Genomic DNA, 22724 nt, shown 5'->3' with positions numbered 1-22724 from the left:
GTCGTGCAGTCGCGTGCGCGCTCTAAGCCAATGGGGATGGCGAGGCGCGGGCGGCGCGCTTATCTGCTGTAGGGATTTGAGAGCGTGGATTCCAGCAGTGCTGAATGAATGGGAGGCTCTGGTTAAGTACCCAATTTTAATTTAACAGGGCCAGGGGATTGTTCTTATCTTTCTTTCGTACGGCTGCAGAGCGACGACTACAATTTCACATTCAGGTGGTCAAGCCAGACGACGAGCGCGTCAGGAGCAGCGGTGTATCGCCGCTGTGATTGATGTCTCCGTTTTTGCGGATGGGGCATTGCGTCGTGATATGTAAATGCACACACGATAGGCCGTTTCGTTGAGTTATTATTTGTGGCCAGGTCGCTTCTGAAAAAAACAAGCGAATAGCTCGATGGGCTTTACTTGGTAAGATAAATATATAGAGCTTTATTTGTAACAAAAACGTTATTTGTTTACATTTCCTATACTTTATACTCCTATCGTGTATTTTGCATTGTTTGTCATAACGTTCAGACCCCGTGCCCCAACTGGACATATGTGAGCTGTGGGATAAATAAAAAGCTTTGTGGTTAATCGGATTCGCCCTCCAGTGTCAATAGAGATTATCGAGTGAGCGAAGGGCCCTTCGGACGTGGGGGAGTTGATGGCGGCCATCTTACTAAGGGGGAAGAAAAAGTGAGGGTGGAGGGACGGGCATGGCGTCATCAGAACTCGACGCACGCTCGAGGCCATAGCGGCGTTTAACCCCCACTTTCCCTACGCAAGATGGCGGCGGTATTTAACCCCCTTCCCCCATTTTTCATACGTAATATGGCGGCGATATTTAATCCCTTCCATTTTCCCTACGCAATATGGCGGCGTTTAACCCCCCCTCCAAAATTCCCTAGGCAACATGGCGACAGTGGCGGCATCGTCACAGAGGCCGAGCGACTAAAGCCAAGCGGCTGTTTTTGGCGATGGCCGCTCACTTGAAGAAACGAGTCTACGAGGAGTTCAGCAAATCCGCGCAGGTTCGCGCGGCTCTCGGTCGTCGGGGAACGAAACCGATCCGCGATGTCTCAGTGGTCGTCGCGAAGACGAACCTCGTTCGCCTTCGCTACGTCCACACGCCGCGTGTGTGGGGAGCTGCTCCGCTCGAATCGTTTAGCACTCGAGGCGCGGCGCGCGTGTTGGCGCTGGAGTGGTCGTTGCATCCGATGTTCATTCTTGTCGTTCTCATCGATCTTTATTCGTTGTGTTTACACAACTTTCATTATGCGCCCAAGTCGCCGTTATGCGTTGCTTTCAATTGTCGACTGCGCAGGTGTGTGCAGTTATATTCAAGAGGGATTCCCCCCCCCCCCCATACTCTTTGGTTCTATTCGGTAAAGTCACGTAGGTAAAAAAATAAAACAACAAAAATAACGACGTTTCGGCCACAACACAAGCGGCCTTCATCAGGTGAAGGGACCAGACTGTCTCGAGGACAGCGCTGGAGTGAGCACAGCTAAGCTCAGACCGCGACCTTTAAGCTGTGTGAGAGGAATCAAGGTGCCTTGACAAAGGAATTAGCATAAAACATTTGCATTTAATTGGCATAATTTTTATGCTAATTCCTTTGTCAAGGAACCTTGATTCCTCTCACACAGCTTAAAGGTCGCGGTCTGAGCTTAGCTGTGTTCACTCCAGCGCTGTCTTCGAGACAGTCTGGTCCCTTCACCTGATGAAGGCCGCTTGTGTTGTGGCCGAAATGGCGTGATTTTTGTTTTATTTTTTACCTACGTGACTTTACCGAATAGAACCAAAGAGTATGGATCCTTGCAGTCACGAAAGCTTCAAATCTAGAAGGGATTCCCCCCCCCCACCACCCCACGGATTTACTCGGCCCCGCCATGTGAACGTGGAATTTCCTCCACTGGCTCACGCCTGTGAATGGGCTTTGAACGCTGCCCCACCCCTCCCCACGCTCCATTGATCGGGGGACGAATGTTGACTTCGAGTACAGTATGATCAATACAGTTGCCTACATATTTCCAGTGTGGTGAAGTATGGTCAAATCACTACATTGACCGCGACAAGGCGTGGGGAGGCCGCAATCCAGCAGTGGATCGAACAAAGGCTCTGTAACCAACAACTTGCCCGTGACCACCGCAATGCGCCAGACCTGGCCGATATCTGGGAATTAACGAAGCAGAATTTGAGCCAGAACGGTTGGCGGAACCTGGGTTCGACTCCCGCTCACGGTGTCAACACCGGTGACGATTATCTGAACCGGTTATACCCCCCCACCCCTAGGTTGACTCAGCCTCAAATTAGTTGGCTGGGTTGCGTGGTGGTTTTTTCGGCCACCCTGCTGGGGCCTTTAAACGCCTACTCGCAGCACAGCTGTCAACCCCTTGTCAGTGCCCAGCCTTATTACAGACCAACTCGGGGACATTATTGGTCACCCCGTGCCCCTTATAGATCTCAATGTTCACCCTATAAAGTCCCAACACAACGAAAGAAACGCAAATAAATAGACAACGTTTTTGTTGTTGCCCATAATGGAACAGCTGTGCGCCGTATGGACCTGAAAACTCAATCTCCCCGCACAAGAATACGGGGTTAAACCGCATGGCTCGACACGGCATGCCAACTGTGTGTTTGTAACTTCACTTGCGTTTGCCGTGGTATAATGTTGTAATCAATAGTTTAGTTTACTTCCTGTTGTCCAATCAATTCCAAAATTTGCACACCTACTCAGATCCGGTGACAATGCATGCCTGTATAAAAATCGGCATCGATCCATCAATTAATTCCCTCCTTTCAAGCAATTACAATTTTTCTATGGACGGCTTTTCGTTTTTTGGTGTGACCGTGCTTTTTTTTTGCCGTTGTCCCGCGCTGCCAGCAGGACGAGGGTGCCGCCTCCTCCTCCTCCGCCGCCGCCTCCTCCTCCGCCGCCGCTGCCGCCGCCGCCAAACGCCTGCGGCTCAGCAAGCCCAGCAAGTCGGCGGCGCTGCACGTGGAGCTGTCGCGGGCGCGCGGCCCCGCCGAGGCGCTCAACCTGCTGCTGCACTTCGCCCGCCGCCCCGTGGAAGCCGAGAGCGCCGAGGGCGTGCTGCGGATCCTGCTCGACCACTACTACAAGGCAATGCCGGCGCGCTCGCGCCTCGTGTCCACCCGGACGGTTGTTTACACCGTGTTCTTCTGCAGGGGAAATTGAGTTTGCGGGTCCATATGGCCGTTTCAATATCATAGAGGTTTTTTTGGGTTAGGTCACGTAAATATCTAAAAGTGTTGTTAAACCCGCCACGTCCGACACAGCCAATTAGTGAGGTTTGTTACGGAAACAGAATGTGCCAATGCGTTCTTAGTACAGCACACTCGTGTGTTGGAGAGCAAAAGCCACAACATTTACAATCTGAGTACGCCGTTTCAAAACGGGCAAAAATAAAAAGTGTCGATTTGTTTGTGTTTCTCCCTTATGATGGGACTTTGTAGGATTAATGTTGAAATTGATAAGGGCACGGGGTGAGCAATAAGATCTGGATTTGTCTGTAATAAAGTAGGCACTGATAAGGGGTTTACAGGTATGATACTCAACTAAACTAAAACTATTTTTTATTTTGTTTTACCGGATTAGGCCCACTGAGATGTGTAGCTCTTTTTCAGAAGCGACCTGGCCACAAATAATAGCCCAATTGAAGTGTGCCTGTTATCACATGGAAATGTATAGCAGCCAAATACTCTAATCCCATGTTTCTAAATGTGGAGGGAAAAACCGGAGGAACCGGAGAAAAATCCACGTGACCACGGTGAGAACACCGCAAACTCCAAATATGCAGCAGGCGTCAGGGTCAGGATCGAACCAACCACATCCTGTATACCAGGCAAGGCAGTTGAAGATCTCACCACCGCACAATGGTAGTCGCATTATTAATAAGAATCTATTTATTTATAGAGTGCCTTCAATCAAAGCGTCGACCTAGCTTGAAAAACCATGACAGAATATAAATAGAATAACACAATAATATTCTCACGACATTTCGGCCACAACACAAGCGGCCTTCATCAGGTGAAGGGGCGAGACTGTCTGGTAGGACAGCGCTGGAGTGAAAGAGCCACGTTCAGATCACGGCCTTTAAGCTGTGTGAGAGGAACAAAGCGCCCTCAAATTTATGAAGAGATGCCGCGACTCTAAGCTATCCGTGGTGCTGGAATTTGAGGGTGCTTTGTTCCTCTCACACAGCTTAAAGGCCGTGATCTGAACGTGGCTCTTTCACTCCAGCGCTGTCCTACCAGACAGTCTCGCCCCTTCACCTGATGAAGGCCGCTTGTGTTGTGGCCGAAACGTCGTGAGAATATTATTGTGTTATTTTATTTTATCAATTTATTATTTTATTCTCATTCTACGTGACTTTACCGAAAGAACCAAAGAAGATGAATCATTGCAGTCACGAAAGCTTTAAATCGAAAGAATATAAATATTTAGATGGTAGGATTAAGGAATGAGTGAGAGCGATAGACAGTACTTGGGGATCAGGAAAAGGGAGGGAGGGGAAGGAGTGGAGGGGCAAGGGGAGGGAAGAGATCGGGCAGTAGAGAAGAGGTGAGATTTAAGAGAGGAATGGAAGGAGATTAAGCAAGGGGACTGCTGATTGTACAAGAGACGTTTATAACAGCTTTATTTACCCAGGAAAGCCACACTGAGTCCTAAGACTCCCTTTCAGGAGGGCTCTATATTGGGATGCTTGGCCAATACCGGTCACATTGTATATTTTTAGCTATGGAAGGAAACTAGAGAGCCCAGAGGAAACCATATAGAATAGGGGGAGAACATACAAACTCTCCACAGAAATGTGCCGGAGTAATCAAACCCAGGCTCTTCTTGCTGTGAAGCACTACTGCTCCATGTGGATGAATTAATATCAACTTTTAAGTCCAGATTACTACTCCGTAAGTTTTCGTGGTTGTGCTGTATAGCTCTCTAATGTCTTTTCAGGTTGTACCGCACGTTGTTGCACATGATGTCTGAAATTTTGCACAAGATAAACAAATCTTTGGCGCATTCTCTACATGTGTCCGTGTGCATTCGCATGCCACTGCAGGAGTCGGAGAGCTCTGTGCGCCTGAAGATTGCATCGCTGCTCGGGCTGCTCACCAAGACCCCTGGCTTCACCCCCGATTCAGTCCTCGATGACGTCATCAACGCGCTCAACTCTGAGAGTCAGTGCTTGTATTCATTGTATCACTTGTCACCTTGGTGCGGTGCTATTATTGGTGTTATTGGTCCAGTGCTTTTAGTGGTTTTAGTTGTGGCTTAAAGGGGTGCCTTTCTCACTCCTAGCCCTTTTGCCCATCACCTGACTGCCCTTCACCCCCCCTCCTCCCACCAGAGTCACACCAGGTGAGAGCCCAGCTGTTGGACTCCCTGCAGGCACTAGGCTCCCTGCAGTCTGAGGCCAGCGCCCTGCGGGCAAGGCTTATCGATGTCGCCTGCAAGGTGTGACATCACTCCAGCATGTGACGGCGGGTAGCAAGCGAGCGAGCGAGCTGATGTGCCGGTTTTGATGTAAATGTGAAACGACGATGCTGCAGAATGTGTTGGTGAATTTTTGCTTAATGACACAGGATGAGAATTATCAGAAGAAAGGAGGTGGTGATAACACTCATAAATGGAATTCTGCAGAGCATTTAAACGTAGTAGTAAATAGCACAGGACAAGTCCGCCTTGAAATTCTATCAACCGACGGTGGATATGCATAGTGTAGTAGAACCACTGTAGGTGTTACATTCATGACAGTTGTAATTATTGAAAACACATGTGGCTTTCTGTTCAAAAACAATATTTTTTTGTGGATGTTTTTTTTTGCAGTTTCTCACCGACTCCTACCATGGTGTACGGAGCAAATGTCTACAGCTGATTGGCCTGTCTGGGGAGCCTTCCCAGCCAGTTGTGAAGGAGGGTGATGGGGCTGCACCGCGGGATGTGCAAAGGATTTTGGGAGATTCCTTCACTGACCAGGATGCCAGGGTCCGGACCAGTGCCATCAATGCCATGGTTAGTAAAGATTAATCTTTTTTTCCATCATCATTATCAGGGACATTATCAACATCGCAATCATTGTCATTTATAATAATATTTTACATCTCTTGGGCAATCTACCTCTCTGTGCTGTGTTGGTCATGGGGGTTGTTTAAGCATATGTGATGACACTGGTCAGTACAGGTTGAAGGCAGGTTGTGCCCAGGACCAGTTTAGATGTCTGTCACCACTGGTGGGAACACAAACTGTTGTGAATTCAGAGCATCACTTTGGAATCGTGCAGATTTAAGGCTATTTAGATTTGGACTACAGTCCTATAATTCATGTAATTTGTCAGTTTTCCTACTTATGTGTATGGTTGCTGTAGTTTGAATATCCTCATGCACCATCTTTTGGTCTTTGTAAAACGGTATCGTAGCTCAGGCCGAATGTTTATTTCTGATTGTTCAGTTGCAGCTGCACGACCGTGGCGTGAAGTTGGACCAGAGCGTCTATCAGCAGGTGGGAGACAGATGCCCTCGCCATAACATTCTAATTGCGTTTATGCACATTTTCTGAAAGTGTAACACTAATTCTGTTCAAGAGCCTTGCATGTGTGTGTGTATTATACTTGTGTTTGCCTAATCCACCTGTGTGTTTACTCTTGCGTAGACTTGCCAGGCTCTGTCTGACGACTATGAACAGGTCCGGTCAGCGGCTGTGAGACTCATCTGTGTTATCAGCCAGATTTACCCTGAAAGGTAAAGTCAAGGCCACGTGAAGCACATCATGATAGCACTCGAGGTTACATCTCTGTAACATTACTCCCGTGCATCTTGCATACATCATGAACGTGACGTCGTTAGAAAACGTTGTGGTGGAGTGCTTGACCGTAACTTTCAGATATTTTCTCATTGGCAAAGCTTCAAGCTCATGCGAGGCAGCCAGGGAAGCAAGGTTTTTCGAACTGATCTGCAAAAATAAAGAGCTGTTCGTTTTTTTTAGTTTCCATTTAATTGTAGGTGTGAGATACTCAGCCTTGTGTACACGTTGTTTTGGTAATATTGTACCAAACTTTGCCACTCCACAGTGTGGTGCCGGTTCCTTCCTCTAATGAGGAGATCCGTCTGGTGGACGACGCTTTTGGCAAGGTCTGCCAGGTGGTGAGCGACGGTTCTCTGCTCGTCCGAGTGCAGGCTGCCAAGATGCTGGTGAGTTTGCGTCATCGTTTATTGAACGGCGATTCTGCACGAGGTCACTCGGAGGTCAGAGCATTGAGCTGCCTTAGAATCCTGGTAGCCGCATGTGATTAAACTGGTTTCTCAAGTGCAGTGGTCTCGTGAGTTTGTTGAAGCGAGTGCAGTTTGGTTCTGCAATTTCGCTAAATTCCAGCTGGAATAAAAACACGCAGTTGCCCCCTACTGTGTGGTCCAGATGTCTCTTGAAGGGATCTTAGGGGTAGCTGTGTGATATCCATTTCCTTTGGCCATTCTCTAACATGCAGGGTTGCATTGTCCTTCGAGAAATTCAAATGGATTATTTGTCTCGTAACTTGTCACTGACAGCACAATCGGAATATAACTGGGAAAATAGATGTATTTTTATATTCTACATGCATTCGACTTCCAGGGTTGTCCAAGGATTTTAGCAATATACTTGGATTTACCTAACCTACTTGATGCCAATGGCACAGGTGACACTTTGAATTGTATAACGTATTTTTCTACCTTGTTGATATCGTCCATACAGGGAACAATGCAGAATGTGAGCGAGAAATTTCTGGAGCAGACTTTGGATAAAAAGCTCATGTCGGATCTCAGGGTAAGGCCTGGAACTACACTTCTAGTTCCCGCACACCCTGAATGAATAACGCGTGGTTTGTCACTACCGCTGTATCGCTGTCTTGAGGACGTGCGCATCCCGAACAAACATCGGAGGCAACACGTGGTGTGGCTCGCGCGCTCACCGCGCCGCCTTGGTGCACGCATCGTCTCTCTCTCTCCAGCGCAAGCGCAGCGCCCACGAGCGCTCACGGGAGCTCTTCACGTCGGGCGAGTTCTCGTCGGGGCGCAAGTGGGCGGACGATGCGCCCCGCGAGGAGCTCAGCACCGACGCCGTGAGCCTCATCAACCAGGGCGCGTGCGGGGCCCTCGTTCACGGCCTGGAGGACGAGCTGTACGGTACGCGTGCACGCACGCATACACGCACGAAGCTGGAGTTGGCACATTAAGGTCGCTCACGTCGATGTATTAACTTCAATTGGTATTGACTGATTTTTGTTGTTGTTGCGGGCGATTACTCAGGCCTGTTTAAAGATGCTGGCAGCCCCCACATCCTGCCTCTCGAAAGTTGGGGGAGCACACTACGAGCCACACCCAGTTTCACGGCCATTATTGTCGGAATATGCGTGAAAGCGTCGTGCTTTGTGTGTGTGCATATTGTGTGCACATTGTGTGCACATTGTGTGCATTTGTGGGGAGCGGTAATGTAGCAGTTCACGCGCTGTGCTACGAACCCGGCGACCTGGGTTAGATTCCTGTTCACGGCCAACACCAGTGATGATTATCTGAACCGGTCCTTGGCTTCTCCTAGGTCGACTCAGCGTTAATTTAGTTCCTGGTGTGGTGTGTAAACATCGCCACTCAGGAAATAAAGGCGGCTGAGCGTGGGTGCTGGTGCCCTCGTGTGCCATGTCGGCCTTCATAGGTGCACGCTAACAGCACTTCCCCCAACATTCTGTTAAGGCTATACGGGGGATTTTTGTCTTTGTGTGCATGGTTGTGACCACCGGTGCTCGCAGAGGTGCGCATGGCGGGCGTGGAGTCGCTGTGCTCCCTGGCGCTCACCTCGCGCTCCTTCGCTACCAAGTGCCTCGACTTCCTCGTGGACATGTTCAACGACGAGATCGAGGACGTGCGGCTGCAGTCGATCCACGCGCTGCGCCGCATCTCCACGAACATCACGCTGCGCGACGACCAGCTCGGCACCGTGCTCGCTGTGCTTGAGGTTCGCACACAATCGCCGGAGTCGGCGAGTGACAGCTGTGTCGTCAACTCCTGTCGCAGTGAGAGGGGAGGGGGGGCATGTGGAACTGTTTGTCCCGAGTGTCAGACTTCATTGGGCCGAGAGGGCTTCTCAAGGGAGGCCTCATTTTCCATTTTGCCCTGGGCCTTCAAAAACCTTTTTGCGGCCTTGCCCAAGCTTCACAGGGTTGAGTGGAGTAGTGCTTGGATGGTGTGGCCACCACACACAAACAGGTTATATCTTCAGGCTGCAGGGCTACATGATGGGCAGCAGAGGGCAGTGCAGCACAATCCAGTGTGCTGTACTTCTGTGCTCTGGCATCTACGGTCTGTATTTGCACCAACCAGCACTGGCCACCGTGGTGAATTATGGTCAAACAACCCCCGTGACCGACATGGCATGGGGTGGCCATCATCCATCAGTGAACTGACGAAGAGCTGAAAATTATTGTGATAGGTCAAGACTATGTACTCCAGATTAAGCATATATTTCTCACGCACATGTGTGCGTGTGCGTGTGCTTCGCTCCAGGATTCGTCGCGGGACATCCGGGAGGCACTGCAGGAGCTGCTGTGCTATACGAGCGTGGCCACCAAGTCCGGCGTCCACATGGCGCTCGTGGAGCTGCTCAAGAACCTGACCAAGTACCCGTCGGACCGCGACTCCATCTGGACGTGAGTGTCGCCCGGCCACAGTCACCCCACTAGTTGCCACCCCGTCGCGTTTTCCCGTCCGTAAGCATGCACGCTCATACCCTCAAAGCCGCGGACGCACTCACAGTGAATTGCGGAGGAAAAATGTAAAGGCCTTATTTTGTAATGCGTTGCGGCAAAGGGTCAGTCGGCAAAGCACTGGCCAACAAAGCTGTAGTTCTCACCTGAACTTTGGCGTTGTAGCCACAAACTGAAAACAGTGCAACGAAGCAAGGAGGAGTGCACACTTAAAATGACACTGAGCGTACCCGTCAACGCGAACGGGTTCTAATGAGCGGGACCCCGACTGGATAACCTTGGGGGAAAAACCCAAGAAATTGAGAGGGAATCCCAATAAACAGAGGCACAGAGACGTTTGCCTTGTCGCGCAGACAAGGGCAAGTCTACTTTTGGGGTAGGTGGGGGGGGGATTTACCAAATGAGTTTACGTAGCAATAACAGGCTCATGCACACCACTTGGTAAACACCCCCCCCCCCCACCTGCCCACCATAAATGAAATGATAATCATAAGCTATGATAGTTATTAGTTTTCTGCGTTTTTCTCATAGAAAGGCTGTTAATAAAGACAACTTTTGGAGCTGAACCCTGACATAAGACCTGAACCATGGGCAGTAGGTGCACTGCAATAAATAGTTCTGATTTGGTGATTTCCAATGTAAACAACAACAACAACCAACAACGTGGCAATCCATTGCAAGGCCATGACACACTCAACACTGTGAAGAACCTTGCGTTGCAAGGGTGTTCCTTGAGACTTGATACGTACGCATTGAGAGCCAGAAAGAGGAACACGTAGGTTAGAGAACATATGCCAGTTGTATGTACTTGGGCAGGGCAAGTCATTTAGGAAGGGTGATGACTGGTGGTCAAGAATAAGGATTGGGTATCAGGGAGTCCGCCATTAAGGTGGAGCAATGAATTCGGCTCGTGTGTGGGAAAGCACAAGAGGATATAAGGTCGGGTTGGGGGGAAACACGAACGAGGCAAGAGAGACGCAGGAGCCGGGACCCAGCATCACCACTGATAGGTCCCAGGGGCAGCCGGGGCAGCACCAACGGGTCCAAGGACACCTTGGGGTCTAGGTCCTGTTCACAGAGTCCCACTGCATATTGAGGGGCCGGGGTCAGGGCCCTTAACCAGCGAGCCCCTGAGCAGGTTGCCTATTCCTCAAAGCTGGCCATCGGGTGTTTGCCGTCGAAGGTTTACCCGCCGTTATTGTTACCATCGGCATTTATTATCCCACGCGTAACTATCTCCGGCATGTGGTTTTGCGCTTTGGCTTCTTGTCCCCCGCAAGGTGCCTGAAGCACATGGGCGCCCGCCACCCCACGCTCGTGCTGTCGCTGGTGCCCGAGCTGCTCAACACTCACCCATTCTTCGACACGCCCGAGCCAGACATGGACGACCCTGCGTGTATCCCGATTGTTCACGAGTATCTGGTGCAACTGTGTAGACCACATCGGTGCTGATGAGACAAATGTGGTCAAACTCTCCTCACACCTGTTGAAGGCAACCTTATGTTGCCGTGCCAACCTCGGTGGATGCTCGCTAACAGCACATGCTCCATCAAGAATGAAGGTTTTCTGTTTTCGCGATTTTTGTCTGTGTGTGTGTTATTGTTTAGCACGTGCGTATTTGAGCCAGATCTTTTTAATTATGTTTGTGAGCATGTGTTGCGAGCAGCTTGCGTTTGTTGTGGATGTCTCGTGGTTCCTTAATCGATGCATGGGCAGACATCGCCGTGCTGCTGCTTGTGTTCAACGCTGCCCAGAGCTGCCCGACCATGACTGCCCTCTTCCCTGACCACACTCTCCGCCACTACACCTACCTCAGGGACAGCCTCTCCCACCTGGTGCCCTCCCTGCCGGTGAGGTCTATCGCACACCGGCTTTGGGCGGATGCCTCCGTCCGGCAGTGGATCATCCGTGACGGCAGCTGCTGACGACGATGATGAGCGGCACTCGCCTGTACGGGCTACGTGTCCTACGCGAGCGACCCCTCGGTCATTGCACCTGCCGCGTGCGTGCGTGCGTGCAGGGCTGCGTTCGGGGCTCCATGTGCGAGGCCCCCGCGGCCGTGGAGGCCGGCGACGCCCGCTTCCTGCAGCAGAGCCTGGAGCGTGTGCAGCAGCTGCGCCGAGCAGACACGCCCGGAGCGGCGCGCCTGCTGCAGCTCACCATCCGGTGAAGCAGCGCACCGGCACGCACGGCTTCGGGGGGGGGGGGGGGGGGGGGGTGCGGTTGGGTGCCCTGCCACGATGCCCACCGATGATAGCTCCTTCTTTCCACCGCAACGACCCAGCCGTGCCGTTCGGAAGGTGCCGGGTTGTGTTTTTCCACTGCAGAGGCCGAGCCACTTCTCCAACGCCGCACGCATCGAACGGTGTGGAGACGCGCGTAGGCGATGCGGTGAAGCCGCATCGCCCACGCGGCGTGCTGACCCGCGTCACACGCAATGAACATTTGTTTATGTCCGTCCCCGGCCCTGCTTGGCCCCGAGTCGCCACAGATGTGTTTTGAGGCCGCCAGCGTCTCATGGATTGTTTCTGGCTCGGTAAGAAAATGAGCCAGTGATAAAACTCCCTATACCACCACCGATGGCCCAGAACTGGCTCGGCTCAGATGTGCGAGTGGAAAGGAGGGGGGGTATAAGGGCCAGACTGCTCAATTCGGGCATGTGCCGTTCAAACACGCACCAGGGCAGCGTTTCTCATCTCCAGCAATTGCAACCCCTGCCCCCCAAGTGTAGCTTGCCGTCATACCAACCGTCGGGCATGTGCAGTGTGCAGTGGCTTGCATGAGAAACAAATTGGTAATCGTGAAAAAGGCCGCGGGAGATTGTATGAACTGGAGTTTAGAAACGCCACACGAAGGGACACACTGATACAACTCGCATAGTACACACGTCACTATGACACTCTAAAATGCTGCTCGGAAGCTCGTACACACCGTTCGAACAAACACGTGGGCACAGTCGGGCACGTCTTGACTCTGGAGCATTCACTACGAGGGCGCGCCACGAGATGGCGCACGTGATCATCGCGAGCATATGCACGGGACAGTCTTGCGCACCACGAATGCACACCAGGAGAACTATGGCATATACCACAGAGCTAAATGACTAAATTTGGCAATTGTTGGCAGATCACAGAGCTTGGGCACACGTTGACGCTGGTTTCTGGCTGCCTTCCAGCTCTTATGAGGTCTCTTTCCCTCTCGAGCCATATGGACCAAGTTGGCCCCTTTATCTTATTTATAACCTGCCAGATCTGTTCCAACACCCAGGTGACTCTTGCAATTGAGACTATCCTTGTCTCTTCTTGACCTCTCACCTGGTCACACACGAAGTAAGCCTTGGTAGTAAGACGCAGTTACATTTTGATCTCAAAATCCTCATGGGGGTATCTCACGGTCCGCTGTATTTCCCGTCTTGGCCTGCGATGTAAAAGGCAGCCTGCGCTCAGATGTTGGACGCGCCCTCTTGCTCTTCTGCCCGTTTCCAGGGACCTGAAGCGATTGGGGGAGCTGCAGCCTGAACTCACGGGAGCGGCAGAGTTCTCTGCGCTTTACCTGCAGTGTAAACTGCTGCTCACGGAGGTGAGGATCACGCACGCAAGGACGCCCCCTGCCCGATACTATGCACGTCACAACGCATCGATGCACCGTTTGAACGCGGCACGGTTGCACAGTGGTATCGCTTGTGCCTCGCCGCAAGAAGGGCCAAGACTCGATTTCTGGCTTTGGGCCCGACTCCGTGTGGAGTTTGTACGTTCTTTCCTCCCCCCCACCCTGTTCTCCGTGGGTTTCTCCCGGGTTCGTCGATTTCCTCTCATAGCTACCTCCCCAACCCCCCCATACAACGTGCCAGGTATTGACCAAGCATTCAAAATACGGAAAAATTACCTGCAAATTACTCCATTACGATTGCACGCAGCAATATTGTCCCTGACGGTGAAAACTTGGCAGGAAAAAGAGTCTAGAGACCCGGTGAAGCTTTAGGTAAACAAGCATAATAATAATAAAAAAGTGCATCCTTACTCTTAGGACATCTGCACCGAGCCATGAGCGTAGTGATAGATGATTGACAATTTATATAACTTATACGCTTCATGTTATGTCTGGGCTCCTGGAACAAAACTGTACAAATGAGGTCGAAAAAAACTACAAACCATGCAAACTTGATGGTAGGAATGAGACAATACATTTTTTATTCTTGACTTAAAGTGTGACCTAGAATTGGTGAATGGGTGAATCGTTTCAAGCCTATCTGATATGCGGCCCGTCGGTCCCCTGAGGTAATTCCTGTTGCTCAGGCCACTGATAAGTGTCCTTTATAACCAAGTAAAAGAGCCCATCGGAGGGAGTGCAGTGGTTAGTGCTTGGTGCTAGGAACCTGGTGACCCGAGTCCGATTCCCAGCTTTGGCTAACGTCGGTGGAGAGTGATATCTAAACCAGTCCTGGGACTCCAATCCGTACGAGACCAGCGTGATGAAGTATGGTCAAAGCGTGCAAAGGCCTTAATTTACCTGTGGAAGAGCTCTAAGTGAATCAGCATTGTGCACATACCTGTGATAGTGAGTCCTATGCCACCCATCCACCCCCCCTCAACCCACCATTCCCCAGGCTCTCCAGGACAAAGTGTGGTCCATGGCCGTCCCCCTGTATCTGCCTCAGGACAGCACAGCCTCCAATGCAGCCGCCCAGGTGAGTCCCTCCCTGCCTACCTCCCTCCTCTCCCTCCCCTCCCCTCCCTCCCCCCTCCCCTCCCTCCCCCCCTCCCCTCACTTCCTCCACATTTTTTTACAGGGGCTAGAATATTACACTTGAATAATTTTAGTCATGATACATTTGATATTCATGCCATTCTTATAGCGCAAGACTGTCACAAAGGTGCTATGTTTTACATGTAGATATCGTTTGCCAATAGTCATCGATGTTGCCATGTGGTTTTACCCAATTAAGTACACTTTTTTAATTGCCTCATTTTCAAATAACGCCACGGGTTTTTTTAACATCCACCGTTAAAGATCTCGGCACTGCTTTCCCGTTTCCCGTGAGAGTTGTCCAGGTGACGACACGATACCCGATAGCACAGTTGAAATATAATCGGTGTGTGTGTGTGGTGGTTGGGCGGGGGGGGGGAGAGATTAAAGAAAAGAAGTATTGTAGCGGGTTGCGTTTGCGGTGTTGTCGTCGTTTGCGGCGTTGAGATCGTGGAGCACACCTACCGCCTGGAGTTCCTCTTCGGGGGCCTGGAGCCGCTGCAGGTGGCGATGGTGCGGCAAACGCGGCTGGAGGCGCAGGCGCTGGAGCTCGTCCTCCAGGCACGCACCAACCAGGGGTGAGGAGCCACACTCTGGAAAGTTTGCGGTGTTCCTCCTGGCAAACGGGTCTGCTTGGGTTGTCGCTCTGGAGACCGGGAGATCCGTTGATCGATGAGCGGTCCTCGGGTTGATAGTGGCGTTGGTCGCGATTGCTCACTGAACAGAGTGGGCCGCGTGAAAGCTGCGGTTTTCCGCTCCCAATGTTCAGCCATTGGCCTGTGTCCAATTATCCTGCGATGCGCCTCTGTCTCGCCGGATTTTCGACAGGATTCAGAGTTGAGCCATTTATAAAGCAGGTATTATATGCTGCTTCAGGGCTGTGTTGAGGGCAGTGTAGTGCAGACAAATCCATTGTTTTACTGTACTTTGCTACCACATCTATGCTCAATAAACACATCGACCGGCGTGGGGAAGTATGGTCGAGCATCAAACCGTTACCTCCAACTGTACTTTAGAACAACCGGCTTGCAAATCAAATTTCTGGTTGTCCAGTGCCCCATTCTCCATGCCTGTTTTCGTCATCAATCCAAACGCTTTCAAATCGCATGAGCCCCAGCACCCACCTTAACAGTGATGTAGACTTCACCATTATCGTCAGGAACGGCATCAACACTGTTGCATTATGAATAGCATCACTTTCAGTTTATCCTATTACCACACTGTTCGTTTTCGTTAAAAGTTTCATCTGCAATAGTATCATACAGGGAAAACCTTTCCATATGAATTAAGAGTATCCACCACTCTCTCAGCCAGTAGAAATGCATGCTACCCAACAATGATTTTGAGCAGAGCTATGCTTTGACAGTATTATTTGATGTCTGCAGCATCTTTATCGTTACATTGCCACCATAATCAATGCCGTTGTTAGCAATAATATCAGTGCCATTACTGTAATCGTAATTGGAACAATGTCACAATTATCACCACCATCAACTGCCACAGCTCAACGTAAGTATTTTCACGTTAAGAACCTTCACTGTCACCCGCATTACATGTTTATTGTTTAAGCACATGTTTTGGAGAAATCTAGCACAGTGGTAATCGAGTGTCCCTCTCTCTTTGTGTATTTTTTCACCGTCCGTCGCCCGTCGTGTGCGGCGAGCGCCGACTCGCAGCCGTCGATGCTCATTGCCCTGTACTCATTTCCCTCTCTCTCAGGGAGGAGCCACTCTTAAGCCGATGCGAGAAGTTCCTGCAGGAGGTGGAAGACTTCCAGAGGTAATGACTGCCGGTGCCCGTGCCGTGCGTCCCCACGTGAGCGTACGCCTTACTCGCTGGCCCGCCGGTCGGTGGCTCGCGCTCAGACGAAGCCGTTATGTGCGCGAAGCTTCCAATTAAAGGGCACCGAGGGGGGTGTGCCATGCATTTGGCAGCGCAGCGACGGTGGGTGGGCAGCGACAACAGGAGTTTTGTACACCCTGTACGAATCGAAATGCAAGACACGCCCGCTAGACCCATCCTAATAGAGCATTACAGGTAAAACCGTAGTTAAGCAGACCACTGTATCTTCATCTCTATCTGTATGTTCAGCTTCTTTCGCACCGTACGTAGCCAACCATGCCCATCGGAGGTGGCGATACAAATAATATTTGTATCCGTATCTGCACATGTAGATGGACATATTAATTAGCCCGTCGGCCACTTCCGGACCAATTTTATTCAGCAGCAAACTCTGGACCGTTTTGAACCTTCTGTGTCTCGTCAGCATCTTCAGGCTTGTGAAACAATGCTGCTGGGCAACGAGGTATATTGGCAAGAGCAAAAAAGCACCGTGCTACACGAACTCATTACGTCGTCGTTACCCCAGTAGAGTCGGCAACTGAACAGGTACGCTGTTGGGCACGAGCGCGGCTAATCCGCTGCGAATCGTCGGGCTTCGTAGGTGCCTGCACGCCGAGCTGGGCCGTCTGCAGGGCGGCTTTGTGGAGCGGTTGCTCGAGGCGATGCCGCGCCTGGCTTGCTGCAAGCCGGCCGAGATGATCTGCATCCTGCACACGCACCTGCAGCACACCACCTTCGTGCCCATGCAGCTTCCCCCGCAGGTGAGCGCGTTTGACGAGTTGGCGCGTGCGTGCGTGCGTGTGTGCGTGTGCGCGTGCGTGGTAGGTGCAACCGTTGGAAGTGGATATTTGAAAAGCATTGCTTTTGTGTAATAGGAAGAAAGAGGAAGAGAGAGAGGCCAGCAGTAATTGAGATTGGCCAACAATATCATTGTAAGGAAACCGACCGGTACTGGCAGTGCTGAGCTCCTGGTATTTGAACCGAGTTATCAAGTGTAGGGAGTTAAGGATCTCGGCTTGGTTGCCAACGATTGCCCAAAATTTCAGCTCTAAGAATTTAAAGATATAACTCTGGTTTTCCTGTCCTGCTAGAAGTTTATAGCAGATTGCATGGAAACGTGTTGGCCAGACGATGTACACAAATAAGAAGGTCTGTTGAAAATCCACTTCCACGGACCATTTCTCTAACAAACAAGGCACACTGCTCCGTGAGATTACTCCTATTGCTATTTTTTATTTACTTAATGGATGCATCACGTCGTGACACTACGCCGATAGCACGACTGGAACAAATTGTGGGGGAAAATATTCAGCAGAAAATGACCGAGAATTTATTTTAATTGACAAATTGTGCCCAAATGTTTTATAAGGTGTGGTCAACCACACTAAAAACAGAACCCTTTGCCCAAATGGAGCACATAATCGCTTGGCAGCATTGTGCGTCACGTCTAAAGCCCCTTCCCCCCGCCTTTCCCATTCACCGCGCGATTGACGCGTTTGGCTACGCACGACACGAATGAAGTTCAACATACTGCACGTGTACGTACGTACGTGCATCAGGTGCGGCAGGCGCGCGCCACCATCCTGGAGCCGACGGGCGAGTCGGACAACCCGCTGCGCTTCACGGCTGGGCTGGTGCTGGCGCTGGACGTGGACGCCAAGTTGGAGAACGTGCCGGAGCCCCACCGCACCGTGCGCGTGCAGGTCGGTGAGCAGCCGCCCGCGGCCCGTGTATCCGCACGTCGTCTCACCTGCGTCTCCCGTGCGCGTGTCCCCGTGGCTGTCCGCGTGTCTCCGTGTCCCTCGCGCTCATACAACGGCCTGTCCTTTTGCTGTCAGAAGACCTTTCTCGACCGGAGATAGAGCCTGTAAAGGAGAAGGTACTTTTCAGGCAAGTTTGGCGAGTCAATCATCATCGTAACTTTGGTCATGTTTGAGATTCGATTATTTACAATAGTCTTGCAAATTATATACAAATTACACGCTCATGTACCAATAATGTTGCTGGCATATCTGTACCAGGCACATGACGGCACACATTTGTAAGAGCGGAATTATCACCCCCTCTCAGCAGCCAGTGTACCACTGATAATGCACTCTCCAGGGGACATTATCAGTCGGTGAGGTCAGATAACATTCGGCAAAAGGCTGGACTGCAGGAACCCAGAGGTCAATCTGCAATGACCACGCAACCACCTAACCACACTGCAGCGTTGTTGATAATGGTTGTATGGATAAACGGATGATGACTGATTAGATGGTCGGTGGTGATAGGGACACATTCCAAGTAGTTTTGTTATTGAAAAACGTGAAAGTAATGATATTGTATTTGCGTACTAATGGCATTGTGCACTGAGAGGAAGACACAACCCAAAAAACAAAATAGCCGTGTGTGCCTTGGGTGTCCCATACTGTGCCACACCAGTCCAACGTAGTGGATGTGAGCAAAACACTTTAAAAATACCAGGAAACAGTCTTGTTAAAGTACTTTAGTCACATAATTGGATTTACATATTAAAACATGCCAGTGGCGCCACTAGAACACCATAGTGCCGTGCATGATAATAACTTTAAATTATTTTCTCGCGAGCGAAGCTTCAATCTCAAGTTGGACAGGCCGGGTCGCACGGTGCTAAGCTAACATATCTGCCACACGTGTAACAATGCATCGATTCATCGGTTAAAAGGAGATTGTTCAGATCGCAACGCATGCATAAAACTGCGTGTAAGAATCGACCAGTTACGGTTTACGCGTAAGCTTAAGGAGAAACTAAAACTACACGCGCAAGGTAGGAAAAATTGAGAAACAATACAACCGAGGCAGATATCGGATCGTGACGATTCATTTAATCGTCGGTGGGGTTGGAGGATAACTCCTTACGTACCCATTATGTAAAAAAGTATGCAGAGAACACCAGCGACAAGAATATGAATACTTGTATCGGATAAAAACATCAATATTGTAGACCTCATTCTGACTGCTAAGAACAGTAAGTGGACTTGGGCACGACATGTCGCTACAAGGGATGGCGGCTGGTGGTTGATGACGGCGAGATGAGATCGCCTCGTGTGCAGCAGCTCAATGAAATGATACTTCGTGAGGCCAGGAGTGATGGTGATGGCTTCGGGTGAACCCTTCAAGCGGCAGTGGACAGATCGCAGCTGACGATGTTACGAAGCAGTGGTCACACAATGATGAATGCCGATATTGATAATGAGCGAGAAGAGATGTGTTGTTTTGGTATTGCTTTTTTACTTTAAGCTGCAATGGAATAAAGTAAACTATTTTTATTTGACCAGGTAAGGCCCACTGAGCTTTCTAGCTCTTTTTCAGAAGCGACCTGGCCACAAATGATAGCTCAATGAAGTGGCTTACCACGTGGGAATTTATAGCAGCCAAATACTCTAAACGCGTGGTGGTGTTGATTCTAATTGTGGAGGGAAAAACCAGAGGACCTGGAGAAAAATCCACACGACCATGGAGAGAGAGACACGCAGACTCCAAATATGCAGGCATCGGGGTCAGGATCGAACCCACGACTTCCTGTATACCAGGTGAGGTAGTAAACATCTCGCCACCGTGGCGCCATTCAAATGTTGGATGATGGGACTGTGTGCAGGTGGTGTACCCTGACGGTCAGGCCCAGATCATCCACCCGCGGCCGGGAGACTTCCGCAATCCCCGCGAGGGACAACATCGCCTCATCACCCAGGTGTACATGTCTCACGCCGCGTGGACAGGTGAGGGGGAAGACGCGCGGCAAGACACACGCACACGCTTACAGCTGGGACGATGAGCCAATTGGGTCGTTTCGTCGACTCAAAGTGATAATCGACCATTGTTATCCGGATCGATTACTCTGGCCACTTAAAAAAAATGGCATACGATCCCTGCATCCTGACTTCCGAAGGCAGGAACACCCTCCCTTAAATCCACGCCCAGTGTGACTTGGATTATGATGCTAAATCACACTGGGCATGACGCACGCACACACACATTTTCAATCCGCCCTGAAATTGAACCTATATTTTTACTGGTAGATTAGTCGATGACTGAATAATTGTGTATCCCAGTTGTACGCGTGACCGTGACCTGGACGAACCCCTCGCCTCCCCCGTACCTTTCCACGCCTCCACGCCATCGCTCACTCGCTCGCTCGCTCGCTCATGCTCCCTCCCTCCCTCTCCGTCGCAGAGCCGTGTCACATCGAGCTGTCGCTGATGCTGGCGTTCTCCGCCGACAGCGGCCGGGTCGGCGTCGGCCCCGCGCCGTCGTGCCTCTCGCCGAGCCCCGCCGCTTGGCTGGAGAGCGCCGACCCCGGCCCGCCGCCCCCCGCCAACCCGGTGGAGGGCACCGTGCCGCTGTGCCGCCCCGTGCGCGTCTACGTCATGCCCAAGCCCACGCGACGCTAGGCCGCCGGGAGAAACCCTCGCCCAGCGGTGGGCTGGCGGATGTGATTCATCGGGCAGCCGCAAATACTTCCTTGGGGAGTGGGAGGTTCCTTCGGAATGCCCGGGTGTTGCAGGCTCGGGATACTAAATGACCCGACCAAGAGATGGCAGTACAGCAAGTGGAGCGTTGACATTGATCGAAACTACGTTATTTTGTATTTTACCAGGTAAGGCTCACGGAGCTGTGTCGCTCTTGTTTTTAGGAGCTACCCGGCCACAAACGATAGCCTGACGAAGTGGCTTTCCACGTGGAAATATATAGCAGCCAAATGCTCTAAACGCATGTTTCTAAATGGGGAGGGAACAACCGGAGGACCCGGAGAAAAATCCACGCGACCACGGAGAGAGACAGACACCGCAAACTTCAAATATACAGTGGGCGTCAGGGTCGGGATCGAACCCATGACCTGTATACCAGGTGATGTAGTTAACATCTCCTAGCCACCACGGTGAACTGCGCATCCTCTACAGACCTGTGGTGGCAGAGTGGGGGGCGCTGGAGGGGGCTGAGCCATCTAAATCGTTATGTTCACCATCAACCTTAAACAATCCACTGTTGGATTAAGGCCTCCCCAGACGTTAAACCATATGTTACGGTCCTGCAATGTAATAATTTACCGAGTCGTCAAGTCAGCAATGTTGACACGCAGGGTGCGAGCTAGAGCAGAATGCACACGGACAAAGGTGGATTTTGCCGTTGGTCATTCTGAGAATTTGTTCCAAGTTTGTTTAACATTGCCTGTGTCATGGCCCCCTCCTGAGTATGCCCCCTCCCCCCTTCCCATTTAAACGAGGTCGCGCTACGCGACTGGCCGCTCCTCTGGGTTCAGTCGGGCAGCTGAGCGAGACCGCCTTGACAGAGCAGCTGGAAGTCGGGGAGGCAGGAATAATTATCATTATAAATATTACTCTTTTGTTTTAGGCAAAGTGGGCACCTGTCCAACCGCCATCCAGGTTCAACTCTGTTCAGCTTTCAAGATGTGACGCAATCGGACACATTCCGGTTGGTTATTGGCTGCTGTGGGGCTACGTGGTGAGCAGCCGCGGGCAATGCAGCAAAATCCATTGTTGTAATGTACTTCTATGCTATCACGTCTATGCTCTCAACGTTGACCAGTCCGCATTGACCAGCGTGGTGAAGCATGGTCAAGTAACTCACGTGACCTGCACGGCATGTGGAGGCTTTCGTCCAGCAGTGGATTGGCAAAAGCGTGGTGTATGTACATTCCACATTCATTGGTGAGCGATGTGCATTTTGATTTGCACACCACTGAGAAGGCATCTGGCATTGCCTACGCGATGTACTGCCCACGCTTCTCTCTGTGTCACGTGCCTGTCAATTCTCACCATCCCAGTGGGCCACCTGGTCCCCTCGCCCGTTCAATAAAATCTCCAGCAGGAGTTTACATTAAATTTTATAATTGTATTTTGTTAATGCTCGTGTAGATTAAATACTAGGGGTCCACTCCAGGTGTTACTTTCACCTGGCCAGAGATTCCCACCATTGAACCTCCAAACCAGTCCCTTCATTAGAATTACAGCCTTGCAGATTATACGTCTGGACCCTCTTCATCATATATCCAAGTTTCAAGTTGAATTTGATTGGCTAGGTAAGAACTCGAGATATGAGGAAAGTCTCATTTGCAAGGTGCGACAAAAGTAATAACGTTGACGCAAATATAAAACCAGAGCATTAACGATCAAATACAAATCTGAGTAAATACAACCACATATTGGAAGAAAATGAAAACGTTGCACCGAGTCGATATTAAATCAAATAGATTTCCAGGAACAAATTTTGGCTCTTGCAAGTTTATTTAAATAAAAAAACTCCAGACTCTCGACCAGTGGTTCTTAACCTTTACTGCAGAATTGCACCCCTGTGGTTCTCAATCGTAAAAGCAAGTATAATGTTTATAAACACGGAGGGTTTGATGTAGCA

At 50.7% G+C, this 22724-nt stretch overlaps 1 protein-coding gene across 3 annotated transcripts; it reads left to right on the top strand.

Moving 5' to 3' along the window:
* Nucleotides 1-94: 94 nt before the first annotated feature.
* On the top strand, nucleotides 95-20871 carry INTS4 (integrator complex subunit 4). 3 transcript variants are annotated; one of them, XM_032972023.2, is made up of 24 exons: nucleotides 95-215; nucleotides 891-1013; nucleotides 2873-3112; nucleotides 5073-5190; nucleotides 5361-5467; nucleotides 5840-6025; nucleotides 6461-6511; nucleotides 6662-6750; nucleotides 7080-7200; nucleotides 7739-7810; nucleotides 7995-8169; nucleotides 8790-8995; nucleotides 9544-9686; nucleotides 11024-11139; nucleotides 11460-11593; nucleotides 11764-11909; nucleotides 13229-13322; nucleotides 14350-14430; nucleotides 14937-15067; nucleotides 16209-16268; nucleotides 16933-17092; nucleotides 17891-18034; nucleotides 19951-20071; nucleotides 20526-20871. In XM_032972023.2, exons 2-24 carry the CDS (start codon nucleotides 960-962, stop codon nucleotides 20741-20743), a joined length of 2967 nt encoding a protein of 988 aa, XP_032827914.1. In that variant the 5' UTR covers nucleotides 95-215; nucleotides 891-959; the 3' UTR covers nucleotides 20744-20871. The 3 variants fall into 3 exon arrangements, with proteins under 3 accessions (XP_032827914.1, XP_032827917.1, XP_032827913.1); XM_032972026.2 differs by having other exon boundaries at nucleotides 103-408; nucleotides 2876-3112; XM_032972022.2 differs by having other exon boundaries at nucleotides 103-408.
* Nucleotides 20872-22724: the final 1853 nt, after the last annotated feature.

The sequence above is a fragment of the Petromyzon marinus genome, chromosome 47 (assembly GCF_048934315.1).
Source record: "Petromyzon marinus isolate PM22_M1 ecotype Great Lakes invasive population chromosome 47, UKy_Petmar_22M1.pri1.0, whole genome shotgun sequence".
Lineage (NCBI taxonomy): Eukaryota > Metazoa > Chordata > Hyperoartia > Petromyzontiformes > Petromyzontidae > Petromyzon > Petromyzon marinus.
The sequence above is the reverse complement of the archived record's forward strand: the minus strand, read 5'-3'. Positions and strand labels throughout refer to the sequence as shown.